This window comes from Limulus polyphemus, unplaced genomic scaffold (genome assembly GCF_000517525.1).
Source record: "Limulus polyphemus unplaced genomic scaffold, Limulus_polyphemus-2.1.2 Scaffold4037, whole genome shotgun sequence".
Taxonomy (NCBI): domain Eukaryota; kingdom Metazoa; phylum Arthropoda; class Merostomata; order Xiphosura; family Limulidae; genus Limulus; species Limulus polyphemus.
The window spans coordinates 77832-95545 of NW_013669647.1; the positions used below are offsets into that span (position 1 = coordinate 77832).

Here is a 17714-nt window from a genome sequence, read left to right on the forward strand (position 1 = left end):
TAGTATGGTTCCTCCTCTCGGGTACCACTCTTGAGTGGTACACCCATGATCTATGCAGATGTTTTCTGTATAGATAATGCCCTCATTGGCCCCTCCACCATCTCAATGTGAGATTCTAGCTATAAGTGTCAGTGGAGGTAAGTATGTTTTGGAAGTTAACATTTTCCTAAATTGAAAATGTATTCCCAATAATACTTACCTCCGCTAACACTCTCCCACCCTTCCATCTCACTAAGAGCCAGTGCTAGAGACTGAGATGGTATCAGTCTCGAAAAAGTGATGAAATTATGTGAATGACATGTTTATATACAGTATCAGAATAGAAGGCACATTGAAATAAGTGGAGAGTATCACATGACCAATATTTTCAAATGCAATTGAGTGGGGTATAAAAGACTGAAGTATGTGAGAAAAAGTCAGATCAATGCTTAGATGGGCAAAGTTGAAACTCTGGAGGTCGAGTAATAGCTATAAGTGTCAGCAGAGGTAACTATTTTTGAAAATACATTTTCATAAATTGAAAATGTTAACTTTTGTCACAGAGGTTCTAACATTTTATCATAAGAGTACATTGTGTATCACTCAGTTGTTAGTCAATCTTGTTTTTGGTAGGTTTATAAACAATTAGACTTCAACTGGGTTGTCATAAAATTGTGGCTATTATTTTAAAACTTTTAACTGTTTTGCTGTGAGTTTATAAGTACTAATGATAATATGTGTGCAAATAGAACTTGTATATGTATATATATCTTTATGGAATTACTTCTAGCTCTGCCACAAACCCATCATTCTGTTGCTGTTACAGACCACCAGATGGCATTGTACCAGCCAGCTGTTACCCATCAGCAACAGTACCCTGTAAGTTCTCGCTATATCTACCATACTGTTCTGTTTTAAGAATAAACTTTCTTGTATTGGATAAAACTAGCTTGATATTTCAGAAACATACACTAATCTTAAATAAAAATAAGATGTTCAATTGAATGATTATCTGAGATCAAACTAACAGGAATATTTTCATGTACTTTTTAAATAGCAAGTGTAACTTCATTAATTAAACATTACATTTGTTTTACATGATAAAGAGAATAACACAATTTAGTTTAATGTTTTGTAATCTGAAATAATAAAGAATATCAATCAAAATGGCTACCACATTTTCACATTTCACAGTTTTTATAAAGCATTTATAGTAAAACTTTGTCTGTGAATTTCTGAAGCTATTACTGAATCAATCTGAGTGCAAGGTGATTTTTATGCTTAGAATAAAGATACTTATTTTCATCTTTAAGCTTTTATATTTCATTTGCTTAACCTCTAGAACCTCCTAAATGAACAGTAAAAGTGATGCAGGATAAAAGTTTATATTTTATTTATTATTTTCTCTAACCTACCACTAACTGTTGTTAAATCATCAGTATACAGCAATAAAAACATTTGAAAATAAACAATATACATTTTCTTCTTTGAATGAATTATTTGTCATCATATCTTCAGTTTCCATATTTTTAGAATTTCATCTATTTGGTTTTTCACATTTATTTAGATTTTATAGTTTTACTGTCTGCTTGTATGACGTTCAGTTTTTTTCATGTTTGACGACACATACACGTCAAATAGTAGTTTTCAGTACACTTACATACACATGCATGCAGAGCTTTTGGCTCATGTACTCATAGTTACCTAAGCTTTATTTTTTTTCTTTAAGTCTTTCTCAACATATAAGTTAATTTACCTTTTGAATATTCATTTTAAAACATAAATAATACATAAGTTGCTAAAATAGGATGTACAAAAACAACTATAACTTAACTGGTTTTCTAAGTTATTTAAGTGAAAAAAGACATCATTACATGGTATCAGCATCAGCTTACATACCAACACATCTAATGAAATCCATACTAGTCTAACATCTGTTGGTTAAACATGTATGTCAACAAGAGCATGTGGTTTTGAAAACTGCCTTGAAAGTTAAGTATAGATTAGTGGAGCTTCTGTCATGAGATGAGAAGTTAGCACATCGAATTGTGTGTAGACTGCATCTGGAATAAGTTAGACAGAGTAATTGTTATAGTATTGAAGTTATATGAAGAAAAATAGGAGAATTCAGTAACATAGATGCATCATATGACACACAGAAATGAAGATTGAATAGTTTTTAAATATTTTCTATTTAGATCAATGAACTACACTCTTGATGGTAATTTTACTGACATACATTAATGATAAATTAATTAAGTTTTGAATATAACTGTGAAACATAATAATGAGCAGAAGAGCCAGGCCCATATTTAGAGTGTTAAAATATAAATAGAGTTATGGATTTAAATTTGGGCAAATTTGAAACGGTAATATTTCTTTACTAAAAGGTATGAATGTATTAGTACAATGATGTAAATATCAGTTGTTTTTAACTCAAAGACCATTGGGTGTCTAGTTTTATGAATAATAAACCTTGTAAAGATAGTCGGTAAAATGAAATTTCATTGGCTTTCTCATGTGAAATCTAGCCACTGACATTTTTTAAAGTATAATTGACATTTGCATTGTTTCAATGACAGTAGAAGAGCATGTGTGTTAAAGGTGGAAAATATATATAAAAGATTGTGAGGAAAATTATCAAAAGAAAGAATGAGGCTATAGTCAGGGGAATCAACAAGGATATAAAAACATCACAGGCCTGATAAGAAAATATGATTGATTTATTTTTTAATTTAAGCCATCAATTTTTCAGAAAATTTCTTGAACAAGTTTTCTAAAAAAGTGTCTAGTTACAGCTTTGAAAGATTAATATAATTTGATATAATTTTTCAGCTTATTGTGAAATTTCTAAAAAAAAGTTTTTAGACACTAATTTTAAAAAAGCATTAACAATACTTCCTTTGTTTTAAAATTTAAATTTTTGTTATTATTATTGAGAAATTTTTATTTTATATATCCAGACAGTTTCAACTTGTTTGACAATCATATTAAATATTTTTTGACACTGTTTTACTGGTTGAAACAGTCTAGATAAATATTATACAAAATACAGCTAAAACAAACAAAAGTGTATTTGGTGACCACAGGCCTTTTCATGAGAAAAACCACACATACATGTGGTAATTCACAAGCAAATTCATTTGCATGTGCAAATCACATAAGTGCTTAAAGTGATGTGTTATGCAGGGATATAGCAAGAAATATTTACTGTTTAACAGTATGAATACTTGCATTAAATTAGCTGATTTATTAATTTTATCAAAACAATGAAAAATAAAAACTATACGACACTTCTACATTAAAAAACTCATTCTAATTTTGATTTTCTTCTTTTCTTTCTTCACAGTCCTCATCACCACGTATGGTCTGCCTCCTCCTTTTACAGTTTTGCATCCAATAATTTTCCATAACCTTGCAATGTTTTCATTTAATTTAATTGCCTTTGGCTGATATCTTCTCTGTTTGCCTCTTGAATTATGACAACAAATGAAAGATCTGTTCTTCAATATATTTAGTTAGATAACACATTTCCACTTTTCTCAGGTGTATTTGAAATTGTAATTTGTTACCTTTCACATGTGTGACAAATAGCACACATTTTATTAAAGTGTAAAATAAGACAAGCCAGACAGTTCATTAATGTAGCAAGTCATACTACAGAGAATGAGGGAATTTAATGTGTAATATATACTTCAAGATAGAACGATGACATTATTGTGATATTTTTTGTTGTATATTGAAAATCTATAGTGATGAAGGGTTCAATCAGCTTCTGTATATGTCTCAGAGTGGGATGAAAGTGGAATTTATTTGATTAATTACTCTCATTAGGTTCTTTTACAAAAATCTAAATAACTTTGAAACTCTCTACTGCAGGGAGCTCTGCCATATAGTTACGGTTTTCAACAACCTGTAGCACCTCCACTAGGTGTTCTCCAGCAACAACAGTCCTTTCCCATGCAAAGTATATCCGGAGTAAATCCACCTCTTGATAATCAACTTCCTGTGTTGCTAGCAGAAACTAGGACGCAAAATACCGAACTTCGTCTGTCTCTTGGAAAGATAGCAGACAAGGTTGATCTGGTTTTAAACAAGGTACATTTATCTACTTAGTATCAGATTTTGTTCAGGTTTTAATCACTTTTGACAATCAGTTTATGGTATAACTCAAAGCTGAAGCTTAGCATAATGTGAATGAATCATGAGATCATAAACTGAGATTGAGCTCTTTAAATATCTTCAGCTTCGAATATATTTGTGAATATTGAATCATGAAATTTTATAGTCAATTGTATCCTAATGTCATATGAAATATTTCTGTAATTTTAATTGTTTTGCAGTTATAAGCAATATAAGTATATAATTTCTTAGTGTACTTCGGGTATAGAACTTTCTACTTAATTTCTTTATAAGCCATTCATTAGTTTGTAGGATTCTTCTAATAGTGAACATTTTTACAGTATTTGAATTTTCTGTATAGCTTCAAATAAATTTTATAATGTCTGTATATTTTATACCTGTTTACCAACTTCATATCTTGCCTGATGAAGTCTTTACATTATCCAGACATCATGTGTTTCTCTGATATTTGAATATGACAACTAACAGAACTTTATTGACAGGTGGAAGACATCAAATCCAATCATTCACAAGCAGTTGTAGGTGCACCTTATATGGAGACATCCATTCTTCTTCAGAACATCCAGAGGATTGTTCAGGTACTGAAGATTTTGAATGAAATTTAGTTAAAAAATAATACACAGTTTTCTCCTTTCCTATTTCAGTATGGACTTGGAGTTTTGTTTCTCCAAAATACAGAGAAATGTCTCAGCCTAGAATGTCGAAAAGAAAAATTATTTATTTAATTGACCTTTATTGATTACATGTTGCTGATGCCCCTTGATTTTTTCCCCCTCACAAATTGCATAAAACTTTTTGTTAAAAAAACAACTTCATATAGTTTGATTTGGTTTTTCTTTTATGTTATGAAATTTCAAAAAGGTTGTTATTAGACACTGTTTTGAAAAAATAATACATCTTTGTGTGTTGTTCAAAAAGCTCAACAGTATGTATCCAACTGCTTCTAGCTTGATTGGTGTTCAGTAAAACATTTACTGTAGTCGTAGGGCTATAAATCATGAACAACATCCCAGAAAATGACAAAGGTTTACTTGTGACCTAGTGTCTGACTATATATTCAAAATGGCATTAGTTCAGACTAGATAACAGTTTTTTTTTATTAATAATATTCTTGGTTGAAATTAATCCATAACTGATAAATGTACTTTATTTTTATTAAATTCTAAGTTATTTTATTGTGCATTGTTTTAATAGTGTAAGTTGAACAGTTATGTTCGATAAATAAAGATTTGAATATTTTGCCTTAGCCTACTGTACTCTAAAGCTAATAAGGCTTACCCGATGTCTCATCATAGAAAACAGTTCCACAGCTTACAAACAAATATAGTTTACTACAAACATTTTCAGGAAGGAAAAAAACATCTAAAGAAACAAATATAATTTCCTTTCTGTGGTTGTCCTAAATCTTCAAAAATTCCAACTATATTCCATCATAGTTCTTTCCATTTACTAGGTCTTGTCACTTTCTCAAAGAACCATAAGCTCTCCAATGGCTCAATGGTAAGTTTGAGGGCTTATAACACTATAAATGAGGTTTCAATACCTGCAATGGGCAGAGCACAGATAGCCTGTTATGTAGATTTGTGCTTAACAACAAACAAAAGAACAAAAACATAATTTTCTTCTCACATGGCTTTATTCACTCTACAGTAATATAAGTAATACTGTACTTAATGACATTCAAACTTTGCCTTCAACTATTTTTAAAGCTGAGTTCCATTAAATCACCTGCTGTATGGTCATAAAGTTTCTTAGCAAACATAAATCTGTAGAGAGAAAACTTATAAAAAGATATGCAAGTGCATTTTTTTGACATGTGGGATTCCTCATAGCTATACACAAATGTTTGTTCTCTTTTTCTTTTTTTTCTTTTTTATTTACAAATTACATTAAATAAATGTTACAGAATGACAACAAAATATCAATTTTAAAGTATTTCTGAAAAAAGAATTGTTGAAATATAATTATAATTACTATTTTTCTTAAATTTAGAAATTTGATATGCTGATGGGCACTTTACACCTGAAAGATGCTTCATTGGCCAAGAAAACATTAATAAAATATATCGAGATATTTATATGATAGACATTCATAAGTTCTTACTTAACTGTAATGGCTTAATTTCCATGTATATTTCAACTTTTGCTCTCCACTAAGTTTGTCTCCATATAGTGATGCATTTCAGTATGATCTTGTTAATCGTGTCTACTGCTTCAAAAGATTAAGCCTTTGATTTACTCTCTCTTTTATATGTATTTATTAGTATATTTCTCCATAACTATTAATGTAGTCAACCTTCAACAGTCATTGCAGAATTGGGACACAACCCTTCAATCTTTAGTTGTTGCTAGTTAAAGAGTTTTATGGTTTCTCTCACTGAGTACTATAGCTGTGAAAGTTTGACCCCTTGCCTGTTTGGCAAGGCTTGTAATTTATTAAAAGTTTGATTTTTTTTCAGTATTTCATTACTGATATGAATCTTCATCTTTTTGGTAAATTCTGTAGCACAACTGCTCAGGTTCGTTAGAATAGTTTATTACTATGATAGTTTCTAAACTAAACGTATCTCCAGGACATACTTTGTTAGAGGGAGGATACCAAAAAGTAAATCATATAACTTGGAACCATACTGTTTACGTACTAAGAAAGGCTTCATAAGGTGAGATGTTTTATAATCATTTAAAATATTAAGAGAAAAAATACATAATGCATTTTGTACTTTTCTGTGTAAGTGTGAATTTTATATATATATTTCCTCAAGTACATGTTAAATCATATATGATACATTATAAAGAAAGTTATCTTATTTAAACAGGAAAATTCACGACTGAAGAATGATGTTGACGAAAAAAGTACTAAAATTCAAACCCTAAATGAGAAGATTTGTGATCTCTTACAGAAAAACCAGAAGTATGTATATTTCTTCTAACTTACATCAACTATTTTGTTGAGTTTCTTATTCCTTTTTTTTTAACAAAGGCTTTTTAAAGTTACTTGCCTTTTGTAGTGAAAGAAAAGTAAGAGTATTATTGTTAGTCAAACATAAAGGGATATTGCTATGTGTTAGTTTAAAAATATGTTTTTGAGTGGGTGACTATGTAAATTTATTGCTACTGGTTTTGGTCAGATTTGTAGTACCATCAAGTATGATGGTAAGAAGGACAAAAAAACAAACTGCAGACATCTGTCCTTAGTCCTCTTCTGATGAATTCCACAGGATCATATTGCAATGCTCAGAATATCTTTATCATATGACACTGTACTTTATGTTTCTGAAGACCGTTTCACTCTGAGGGAGTTCCTGAAGAACAAATTTTCATAGCATCTTCAACAATCAACTTTCTTCATTGCATGTTATTTTTTCCCTTGTACATTGTAATAAGCTGGATCAGGTAATGAGAAGATTTGATATTGTGAACGGTTCTTTTAAGCAATCAAAAATACATTACTTCAGCCAACTTTAGGCAAGGTATGATCAGACTCCAAGTGTAATGGTTATTCTTGGTGTTTCACGAATTATAAGTATTTAATACAGGAGACAGTAATTATTTACAAGAAATATGGAATAAAAATGTACCGTAGAATTATATGAATTAAAATTAGTAAAGAGTATGAAGAATTCCAGGATATTTGTTAAAAAAGGGGGTTTTAATGTTTTGGTCAGTACAGCTTCTCCAAATACCTTCTGTTTATATTAGTTTGATGTTGGTGGGAATTGTATACTATTAATCTAATTATGTTATAGTTCAAGATTACTAGCATGTTTCTGAAGTGAAATCCTATACTTACTTTGGCCAGTCACTATCATGTTTTAAGTGGCATTAAATGTCCAGTTGTGCCTTACAGTTGTATGTGATTCTGGCCTGGAAATGAGTCCTATCAGACCTCTATCCATACCACACCTCAATCATTTCCAAAAAAAAAACAATCCATCATGTTATAACATGATGGATGATTTTAAATGGAAAGGGATTGAGGTTTAGTATGGAAAGGGGTATACCCCTATCCATACCACACCTCAATCATTTTCAAAAAAAAAAATTTTGCAAATTTTTTAAAGGCTTAGCAACCTACATCAAGCAGCAACTGAGTACAACTAGAAGAGATAATTGTTTGCTTTAGTTCTTTAGTTACTGTTCTACATTTGAGAAAAATAAGTTTAAGAACTTATTTCAAAATAGCAATAATCTATATACATATATATATAATGTACAATAATTGAAATGTGACTGTATTTTACAAAATACTAGTCTATTAAAACACAGCCAAGACAAGTTACTTTGTACAGACCAAAGGTCAGTTTTATGTTATTTGATACGGTAACATGAGTGCACATGAGCCACATCATTGTAATTTCTGTATTGTTAGCCAGGCATGGCTGAAAAGTCAATATAATAAAAATGATAAATATATATAAACGTATAATGTTATAAGATTTAACCTATTTAGTCTGAACATGTATGTTTTTTGTGTTATAATTAGTGTTCATTCTAGAATGAAAGAGGCAAAATTTATATTTCTTTTCTAAATTTTTATGGTTGTTGTGAGATTGTTCAAATCTACCAAACCCGTACAGAGATTAATTACTGAAAATAACAGGTAAAATATAAAGTTTTTACTTAAGAAACATTTGATAATTATCTGGACATTATAAAGATTTTTGCATGTGAAATTTGAAAATTTTCTGATGCATAAAAGTATTTTCAATATTAGAATGAATATTACTTTGCATGATAGATAGGCAACATACGAAAAGAAAAAAAGGACATGAGAAAAACATTGCTTTACACACCTTAACACTTAATATAAACATTACATATTTTATGTTTGAAAGCATTGTAATGTTTACTAATAATCTGCCAAATTTTGTTAACATTCCCTTACTAATCTAAAAGTTATAGCATTAAAACTAAAACAAGCACAAAATGGTTACGAGGTCGGTCCCAGGAACTGAGCCCGTGATGAAAGAGTTAACAGAATGAAATTGTTTTTTAATGCCAAATTAGTGTTAAAACGATGAATAAGGTTAGGTGATGAAAAAGAAACAGTTAATTTAAGAATTTGACTGTGAAAACTTTTTATGATGTTTGTATGGCTGAATGATCTAAAGATAGTATGGATTCTGTAATCTTTGTTTATAGATTCATGGAACAAAGTAACTCTATGCTAGAACAAAGAAGTGATTCTCTTCACACTTCTACTTCACACTCCCAAGCAAGACTTCTTATATTGGAGCAAGAAAAGGTACAGTATTTTCAAAGAAAAGGTTTATATCTGTAAGTTGACACAGAAAGTTTTGTGCTGAAGTTGAACATGTGTGGTTAACTGATATAAATACCTTTGTAAGTCCTAAAACAAAGCTTTTAATATGTCCTTGTACAGTTGAAACCTTGCAAGCTCAGATAGGAAGTGTATAGGATGTCAAGATGAAACGTATGTAATTGCCAATTTATGTATCTTTTTAAAAATTAATTTAACTTCATAACTTGATCTTAGAACAAGAATATTAAGATGTGTACATTAAAAAGGTAAAACTTTTCAATTTCAAGAGATACCTAAAATGAGGGTTAAGAGCTGTAAAATGTGAAATTATTTAAAACTATAATGATGAAGAAAAGAAAGTAATGAAAGTGTCAAGTCTGGAAACTTTCTTATTTGAAATTGTGTAAATGTGAGGAAATCTTTTTGTGAGTGATTACCATTAGAGCAGTATAATCTTGTTCAGAACATTTGATTTTTATATCTGTGACGTATCTGTTTGGAGAGGATAGTTGTTTTCTGTGATCATTTAATGGCAAATCCAGCAGCAGGAGTTATAAAAATTCAATGTCTTTCAAAATACATACATTGATAATATTAAAACTTACAGTGAAAGTTAACTGTAGAATTAGGATCTCTACCAGAGCACCTGTGGTGATACTTAAAAAATTATTTTTCATACAAATATTGCCATAAAACTTTTATTTCTGGATTTTATCCAAACAATCTGCACTTATATGTTGATAAATTATTTCAGGCAAAGTTAGCTGTAGAATTTGGAGAAGCTGTGTCTAAAATTAATAATCTTGAACTTCAAATCAACCAACAAGAAGCTGAACTACAGCAAAAGCTACAGGTGGCTGACTCTGAAGTTTTGAGGAATAAAGAACAGCTGGAAAAGTTGAAAGATCAGGTTTCAGGTGAAAAGTGAAATATTTTACTCTCATAAAATTAAGGTTGTACAAAAGGCTGTAAATTGAATTATTATTTGTATTTAAAATTTTAAGCTTGATATGCAGGTGTGCACTTGACACCTTTATAATGGTCAATGGCCTGGTAATCAGTTGTTTAATATAGAAATTTAACTCGTCTATGTGTTTGCTACAAAACTTCCTAATGTAGATATAAATTGTCTTTGTGACATGTGTATGACATATATATAGAACTTGATAGAGTAGTCCTGTATTGTCCATGTGACATGTTAGTAAAGAACGTGTATGACATATATATAGAACTTGATAGTGTAGTTCTGTATTGTCCATGTGACATGTTTGTATAGAACGTGTATGACATATATATAAAACTTGATAGTGTAGTCCTTTATTGTCCATGTGACATGATAGTAAAGAACGTGTATGACATATATATAGAACTTGATAGTGTAGTCCTGTATTGTCCATGTGACATGTTTGTAAAGAACGTGTATGACATATATATATATTTAGAACTTGATAGTGTAGTCTTTTATTGTCCATGTGACATGTTTGTATAAAACTTGGTAATGTATTTTTAAAATCCTATATGAAATGTATTTTTCCATATAAGTTGATATTGTAGTTTTATTATTTGTTACATGTATCAGACATTACTATAGTTTCAAATTATCTTTTGTAATGTTATTAAAGAAAACTTGATATGTTAGTTCCATGTCACTTATGTATGTTTATTTGTGAACATGATATTGTTTTTGTAATATATTTATGTTTTGTATTTCACATAGAACGAGAAAGTGAACTTAAAATCCTCCAACAGAGTTTGAGAGAAGCACAAAAGTATAAGAAAGACTTGGAAGAACGCTGTGCTGACTTACAAGAAACTAATCAATCTCTAGAAAAGGTTAAAGATCATTTGTATCAACTTTCAAAGGAATTAGTCTCTAGGACAGGTTCAAGTTCATTGACATCAACATACAAATTAATCAGTCTATAGAAAAGCTTCAAATTTAATTCAGTCAGTGATGTCAGCTTACAATTTACTTACAGATATGTTGTTTGAAATCAGATAGTTTTTGTGTTTCATACACTATAAAAAATTAATGAATATGATATTTTTCTCAATGTAATCTATTTATTTATTTATTTTTTCGTGAACAAGAAATATAAGTGGAGGAACTAAAATATCAAACATGTTAAATAGAATTTGACAGATAAAAAACAAAAGTTAAAAGAAGACCGGAAGAAGGTGGAAGAAGAGATGGAAGAAATGAGAGTTTTACATGAGGTTGGTAAAGTATTGATTTTTACACCTTATACTCTGTTAATTTTTGATTGTAAAACTAACATTTTAAACTTCCTTCAAAAATAATAAAGGACCCATGGACTTCATTCAAAAACAAGTCTGTGTATTAACATAAAGAAAATTTTAAACAGTAGAAAATTCCAATACTTTTAATTATATTGTAAAAACATTTTAATGATTTAAGTGTCAGAGCAAGCTACATACTTAGATAAAAATAATTCAAATCAGTAAGGAATATAGCCAGTTAGGCTAATTAAATATACTGTCCTTACTTGTAAAGATTAGAATATTCAGTTTCAAACATTGGGTACCATCATAGTTAAAGATATATTATTCAGCAGTAATGCCAATAATTGCTCAAGAAGGTTGACCAGTGTTTAATCCATATACTGAGCACACAAAAAAATCTATATAATAAATGAATAAGAGTAAACAATTAAAAGTAATACCATAAAACATATGAAAAACATTCTTACTTATACTCTTAATGAAAGTAACATTGAAGAAAAAATTGACATATACCTCACGTAAAGAACATACATTCAAACATTAGTTGTTAGCTTTAACTGAGATTTGTTGAACAATGCAAAGTTAATTGAGACTAAAAGTAACAGATATGTTGGTGTGGTTAAATGTTATTTTGTTGTTGTAATGGTGTTAACTGAGGTGTTGGTTTGGCTAATTGTTATTTTGTTCTTGTAATGGTGTTAATTGGTGTGTTGTTTTTGTTAAATGTTATTGGTGTTAATTAATGTGTTGGGTTTTTAAATGTTATTGTTCTAATATTCTTAACTAATGTGTTGGTTTTGTTAAATGTTATTTTATTACTGTAATAGTGTAACTGATGTGTTGTTTGGTTAAATGTAATTTTATTGCTGTAATAATGTTAACTGATGTGTTGATTTGGTTAAATGTAATTTTGTTGTAGTAATACTGTTAACTGATGTGTTGTTTGGGTTAAATGTTATTTAATTGTTGTAATAGTGTTAAATGATGTGTTGATTGGGTTGGATGTTACTTTACTGTAAGTTTCAATTAACAATAGCAGTGTTGTTCGTAAGGTGTACTATGTTATGAAATAATTAATAAATTCATCCTTTTTTATGACTGCTCAAAAAGGGCACAGAAAATGTAAGTATTATAAATACATATCAATATTTCTGTTATATTAAAGTAATGTATTCTACAGTTAATTACAGGTTATGTAATACAGCTGATATATGTATGGTATATGTATTACGTCCAGTACTCTGTTCTTTAGATAATTACAGGAATTGAACCATCATGTATAATGATGAGGGCTAAAATATTGTGTGGAGTGAAGGAATTGAACCTTGGTGCGTAATGATACGCACTAAAATATTGTGTGAAGTGAAGGAATTGAACCATGATGTGTAGTGATGAATGATAAAATATTGTGTGGAGTGAAGGAATAGAACCTTGATGTGTAGTGATGAATACTAAAATATTGTGTGAAGTTATTCATCACTACACATCATGGTTCAATTCCTTCACTTCACACAATATTTTAGTATTCTTCACTACACATCAAGGTTCTATTCCTTCACTTCACGCAATATTTTAGGCAATATTTTAGCCCTCATCACTATACATCACGGTTCTATTCATTCTCTGCACACAATATTTTAGCCCTCATCGCTAGACATCATGGTTCAATTCCTTCACTCCACACAATATTTTAGCCCTCATCACTATACATCACGGTTCTATTCATTCTCTGCACACAATATTTTAGCCCTCATCACTACACATTACTTTTGTATTCCTTCACTCCACACAATATTTTAACCCTCATCATTACACATCATGGTTCAATTCCTTCACTCCATGCAATAGTTTAGCTGTCACCACTACACCTCAAGGTTCAATTCCTTCACTCCACCCAATATTTTAGCCCTCATAATTACACATCATGGTTCTATTATTTCACTCCACCCAATATTTTAGTGTGGAGTGAAGGAATTGAACCATGATGTCTAGCGATGAGGGCTAAAATATTGTGTGGAGTGAAGGAATTGAACCTTGATATCTAGTGATGAGGGCTAAACCATTGGTTGGATTGAAGAAACAGAACCTTGATGTGTAGTGATGAGGGCTAAAATATTGTGTAGAGTGAAAGAGTAGAACCTTGAGGTGTAGTGACTAGGGCTAAAATGTCTTGTATTTTGACATGTAGGTAGTTATAAAGTATTGTAGTATATAAAAAAACGGGAAAAATCAGTGCATTTATCAAAACATTTCATAAACTGTATTGTATTTTAGAAAAAATCAAACTGAATAGCATATTTTTATTTCTCATTCATCTTAATTTATTTGTCACATTGGTTATTGGTGTGACAGGGTTTTGTGATCTTTTATTTTTCTTAATATAAAAAGCTAAATGTTCAGTCTCTTCTGATTTTATAATGTTATTTTAAACGTTTCACTCTGTCTGTTGCAATTTTTTGTTATAATTGAATGGTTATGGTTACTTTAACACATAGCTTCTTATTCCAGTGTCTTTGTACTTGGAAAATCATCTGATACCAGCAATATTACAAGGAAAAATATGTTTTAACTTATGCCAATGAGGTCATTGTTGGAATGTTGCTGAAGATACTGTGAATTTTGGTTAATGCTATTTTGTGGTTTTATGTTATACATATTACGAACCATGGTGTCTGTCCAAGTGTTTGTCTGTCTCCTGTTTATGGCAGCCACTTTCAATGCTGCATTTGGAAAGTGTGCACATAGGCAAAGCTCAATATTCACATTTGAAATGACAGGAGAACAGGCATGAATAATGTTGATACAAAATTTTATTTTGTAAGCAGGATATTCTGTACTAAATTGTTAGTAATTAACCACACTATCATAAACATTTCAAAATGTAACTAAGTTAAAGAATAAAAATATAGATTTACCATACATTATTGTTGAGCAGCTATTAGCATGATTGAAATGTTCAACAATTACTTTTTGCAATGGGTGGTGTGAGTAGTTCAGAGATAGATTAAATGGGTAGATTAACTTAATCTTTTCCTGTCACTGGGATTGTGTATTTTATAAGAAATTATTTGATTTGATTGTATAGAAAGAAGTAGAAAGCCTGAGAACCAGAATGCTGAAACAAAAAACTGAGCCAGCTGTTGACAAGGTACATTTATGTCTGAATTTGTATTGTTGTTATTGGGTGAATATACTTGATAAAACAGTACAAATGATACATTGTATAGGTGCTACTTACATTTAAATGTTTTTTTATATTGTTTATGATAACTAGTAATATACTGCATTGTGAAGTTTATTACATGTATTAATTATGAGGTGCATTTAATATACATGTTAGTGAGTTGCTTGAAAAGTGTCTAAGTTGTAAATAGAGAAATTATGAAATAATTAGTAAAATTGAAAGCTTAAAGCAAAATGTTTATATGTTTTCTTATAAGTTTTTAATGGCATGTCATTTGTATGATATGCATAGAATCAGAGAAATTACTTCCCAGTAGAATAGCAATTAATGATACTCAAGTGGCAAGATCAGTTATTTGATACCTTCAAATGTATTGTTTTAATCATACTGCTGTTATACTTGTTGAATTACATGACAAAACTTAATGTGATGTTTCATTGTAGTTGAACCAGCTAGAGGAGGAAATAAACAGGGTTTGGGAACAGAAACATAAAAAAGAGCTTGAAGAAATAGTTGAGAAACACCAACACGATTTGGAATGTATAGAGACAGAGAAGGAAGAATTGAGGCAGAAAGTTCACCAACTTGAGAATAAAGTAAGAGCCAATAGATTCTCGTATTTCAGAGTTTGGAATAAAGATTAGTTTTTGTCTGGCGAAAATGTTTATAAATTGCTGATGACAAATAAACTGTACACTGTTTATTTCATGGCTTGTATAGTAGTAGTTTGATCAAACATTTATTTCATGGCTTGTATAGTAGTAGTTTGATCAAACATTTATTTCAAAACCAGTACTATACAAGCCATGAAGTAAATGTTTGATCAAACTAGTACTATACAAGCCATGAAATAAATGTTTGATCAAACTACTACTATACAAGCCATGAAATAAATGTTTGATCAAACTACTACTATACTAGTTTGATCAAACATTTATTTCATGGCTTGTATAGTAGTAGTTTGATCAAACATTTATTTCAAACAAGAGTAGAATGTTCCAGTACTAGATATTAATAACAACATTAAAGTACATCTGTTGCTGAACAGTAAATGTAAGTGATCCATGCACAGTTTATCATGTGGTAGTACAGTCTAGGTGCCATTTTCTTGGAATGTTAGGTGAATCTACAAATCCTAAAACAGTTTATTTCAAGCTACATTTCAGTTATTCAAAAATCTCAATTGTGAGAACCAAAAAGAGTGGTGCCAACCATGAAATAAATGTTTGATCAAATATGTACCATACAAGCCATGAAATAAATGTTTGATCAAACTACTACTATACAAACCACGAAATAAATGTTTGATCAAACTAGTACCATACAAGCCACGAAATAAATGTTTGATCAAATATGTACCATACAAGCCATGAAATAAATGTTTGATCAAATAGGTACCATACAAGCCATGAAATAAATGTTTGATCAAATAGGTACCATACAAGCCAAAGAGTAGAATGTTTCAGTACTAGAAGGGTGGATCTGATCACCTAGAAGAGTAGAATGGTGCAGTACTAGAAGGGTAGATCCGATCAGTTAACAAGAGTAGAATGGTGCAGTACTACAAGGGCAGATCCGATCATTTGGTTAAATGATCAGATCTACCCTTCTGGTACTGCACCATTCTACACTTGGTAAATGATCAGATCTACCCTTCTAGTACTGGAACATTCTACACTCATTAAATGATCAGACCTACCCTTCTAGTACTGGAACATTCTACACTCAATAAATGATCAGATCTACACTTCTAGCACTGGAACATTCTACTCTTGGTAGATGATCAGATCTACCCTTCTAGCACTGGAACATTCTACTCTTGTTAAATGATCAGATCTACCTTTCTGGTACTGCACCATTCTACACTTGGTAAATGATCAGATCTACCCTTCTAGTACTGGAACATTCTACTCTTGTTAAATGATCAGATCTACCATTCTAATACTGGAACATTCTACTCTTGTTAAATAGATCAGATCTACCCTTCTAGTACTGGAACATTCTGCACTCATTAAATGATCAGATCTACCCTTCTAGTACTGCACCATTCTACACTCATTAAATGATCAGATCTACCCTTCTAGTACTGGAACATTCTGCACTCATTAAATGATCAGATCTACCCTTCTAGTACTGCACCATTCTACACTTGGTAAATGATCAGATCTACCCTTTTAATACTGGAACATTCTACTGTTGTTAAATGATCAGATCTACCCTTCTAATACTGGAACATTCTACTCTTGTTAAATGATCAGATCTACCCTTCTAATACTGGAACATTCTACACTTGTTAAATGATCAGATCTACCCTTCTAATACTGGAACATTCTACTCTTGGTAGATGATCAAATCTACCCTTCTAATACTGGAACATTCTACTCTTATTAAATGATCAGATCTACACTTCTAGCACTGGAACATTCTACTCTTGGTAGATGATCAGATCTACCCTTCCAGTACTGCACCATTCTACACTTGATAAATGATCAGATCTACCCTTCTAGTACTGCACAATTCTACACTTGGTAAATGATCAGATCTACCCTTCTAGCACTGGAACATTCTACACTCATTAAATGATCAGATCTACCCTTCTAGTACTGGAACATTCTACTACTCATTAAATGATCAGATCTACCCTTCTAGTAATGAAACATTCTACTCTTGTTAAATGATCAGATCTACTCTTCTAGTACTGCACCATTCTACACTTGGTAAATGGTCAGATCTACACTTCTAGTATTGGAACATATGACTATTGGTAAATGGTCAGATCTACACTTCTAGTATTGGAACATATGACTATTGGTAAATGGTCAGATCTACACTTCTAGTATTGGAACATATGACTATTGGTAAATGATTAGATCTACACTTCTAGCATTGGAACATATGACTA

The 17714-nt window shown here is 30.6% G+C and overlaps 1 protein-coding gene across 2 annotated transcripts in view; it reads left to right on the plus strand.

The window, feature by feature from the left end:
• The window catches only part of LOC106470491 (FK506-binding protein 15-like), a 69302-nt gene that overhangs the window by 49861 nt on the left and 1727 nt on the right, over positions 1 to 17714 (plus strand). Inside the window, exons 15-25 of one of the 2 annotated variants that reach the window (XM_022399107.1) lie at positions 770 to 858; positions 3859 to 4077; positions 4605 to 4700; positions 6938 to 7032; positions 9264 to 9366; positions 10139 to 10301; positions 11102 to 11217; positions 11518 to 11601; positions 12739 to 12750; positions 14714 to 14776; positions 15256 to 15408. In XM_022399107.1, coding sequence (XP_022254815.1) covers positions 770 to 858; positions 3859 to 4077; positions 4605 to 4700; positions 6938 to 7032; positions 9264 to 9366; positions 10139 to 10301; positions 11102 to 11217; positions 11518 to 11601; positions 12739 to 12750; positions 14714 to 14776; positions 15256 to 15408 — 1193 coding nt within the window. The remainder of the gene's footprint in view (positions 1 to 769; positions 859 to 3858; positions 4078 to 4604; positions 4701 to 6937; positions 7033 to 9263; positions 9367 to 10138; positions 10302 to 11101; positions 11218 to 11517; positions 11602 to 12738; positions 12751 to 14713; positions 14777 to 15255; positions 15409 to 17714) is intronic. The other variant, XM_013931053.2, reaches the window with a different exon arrangement.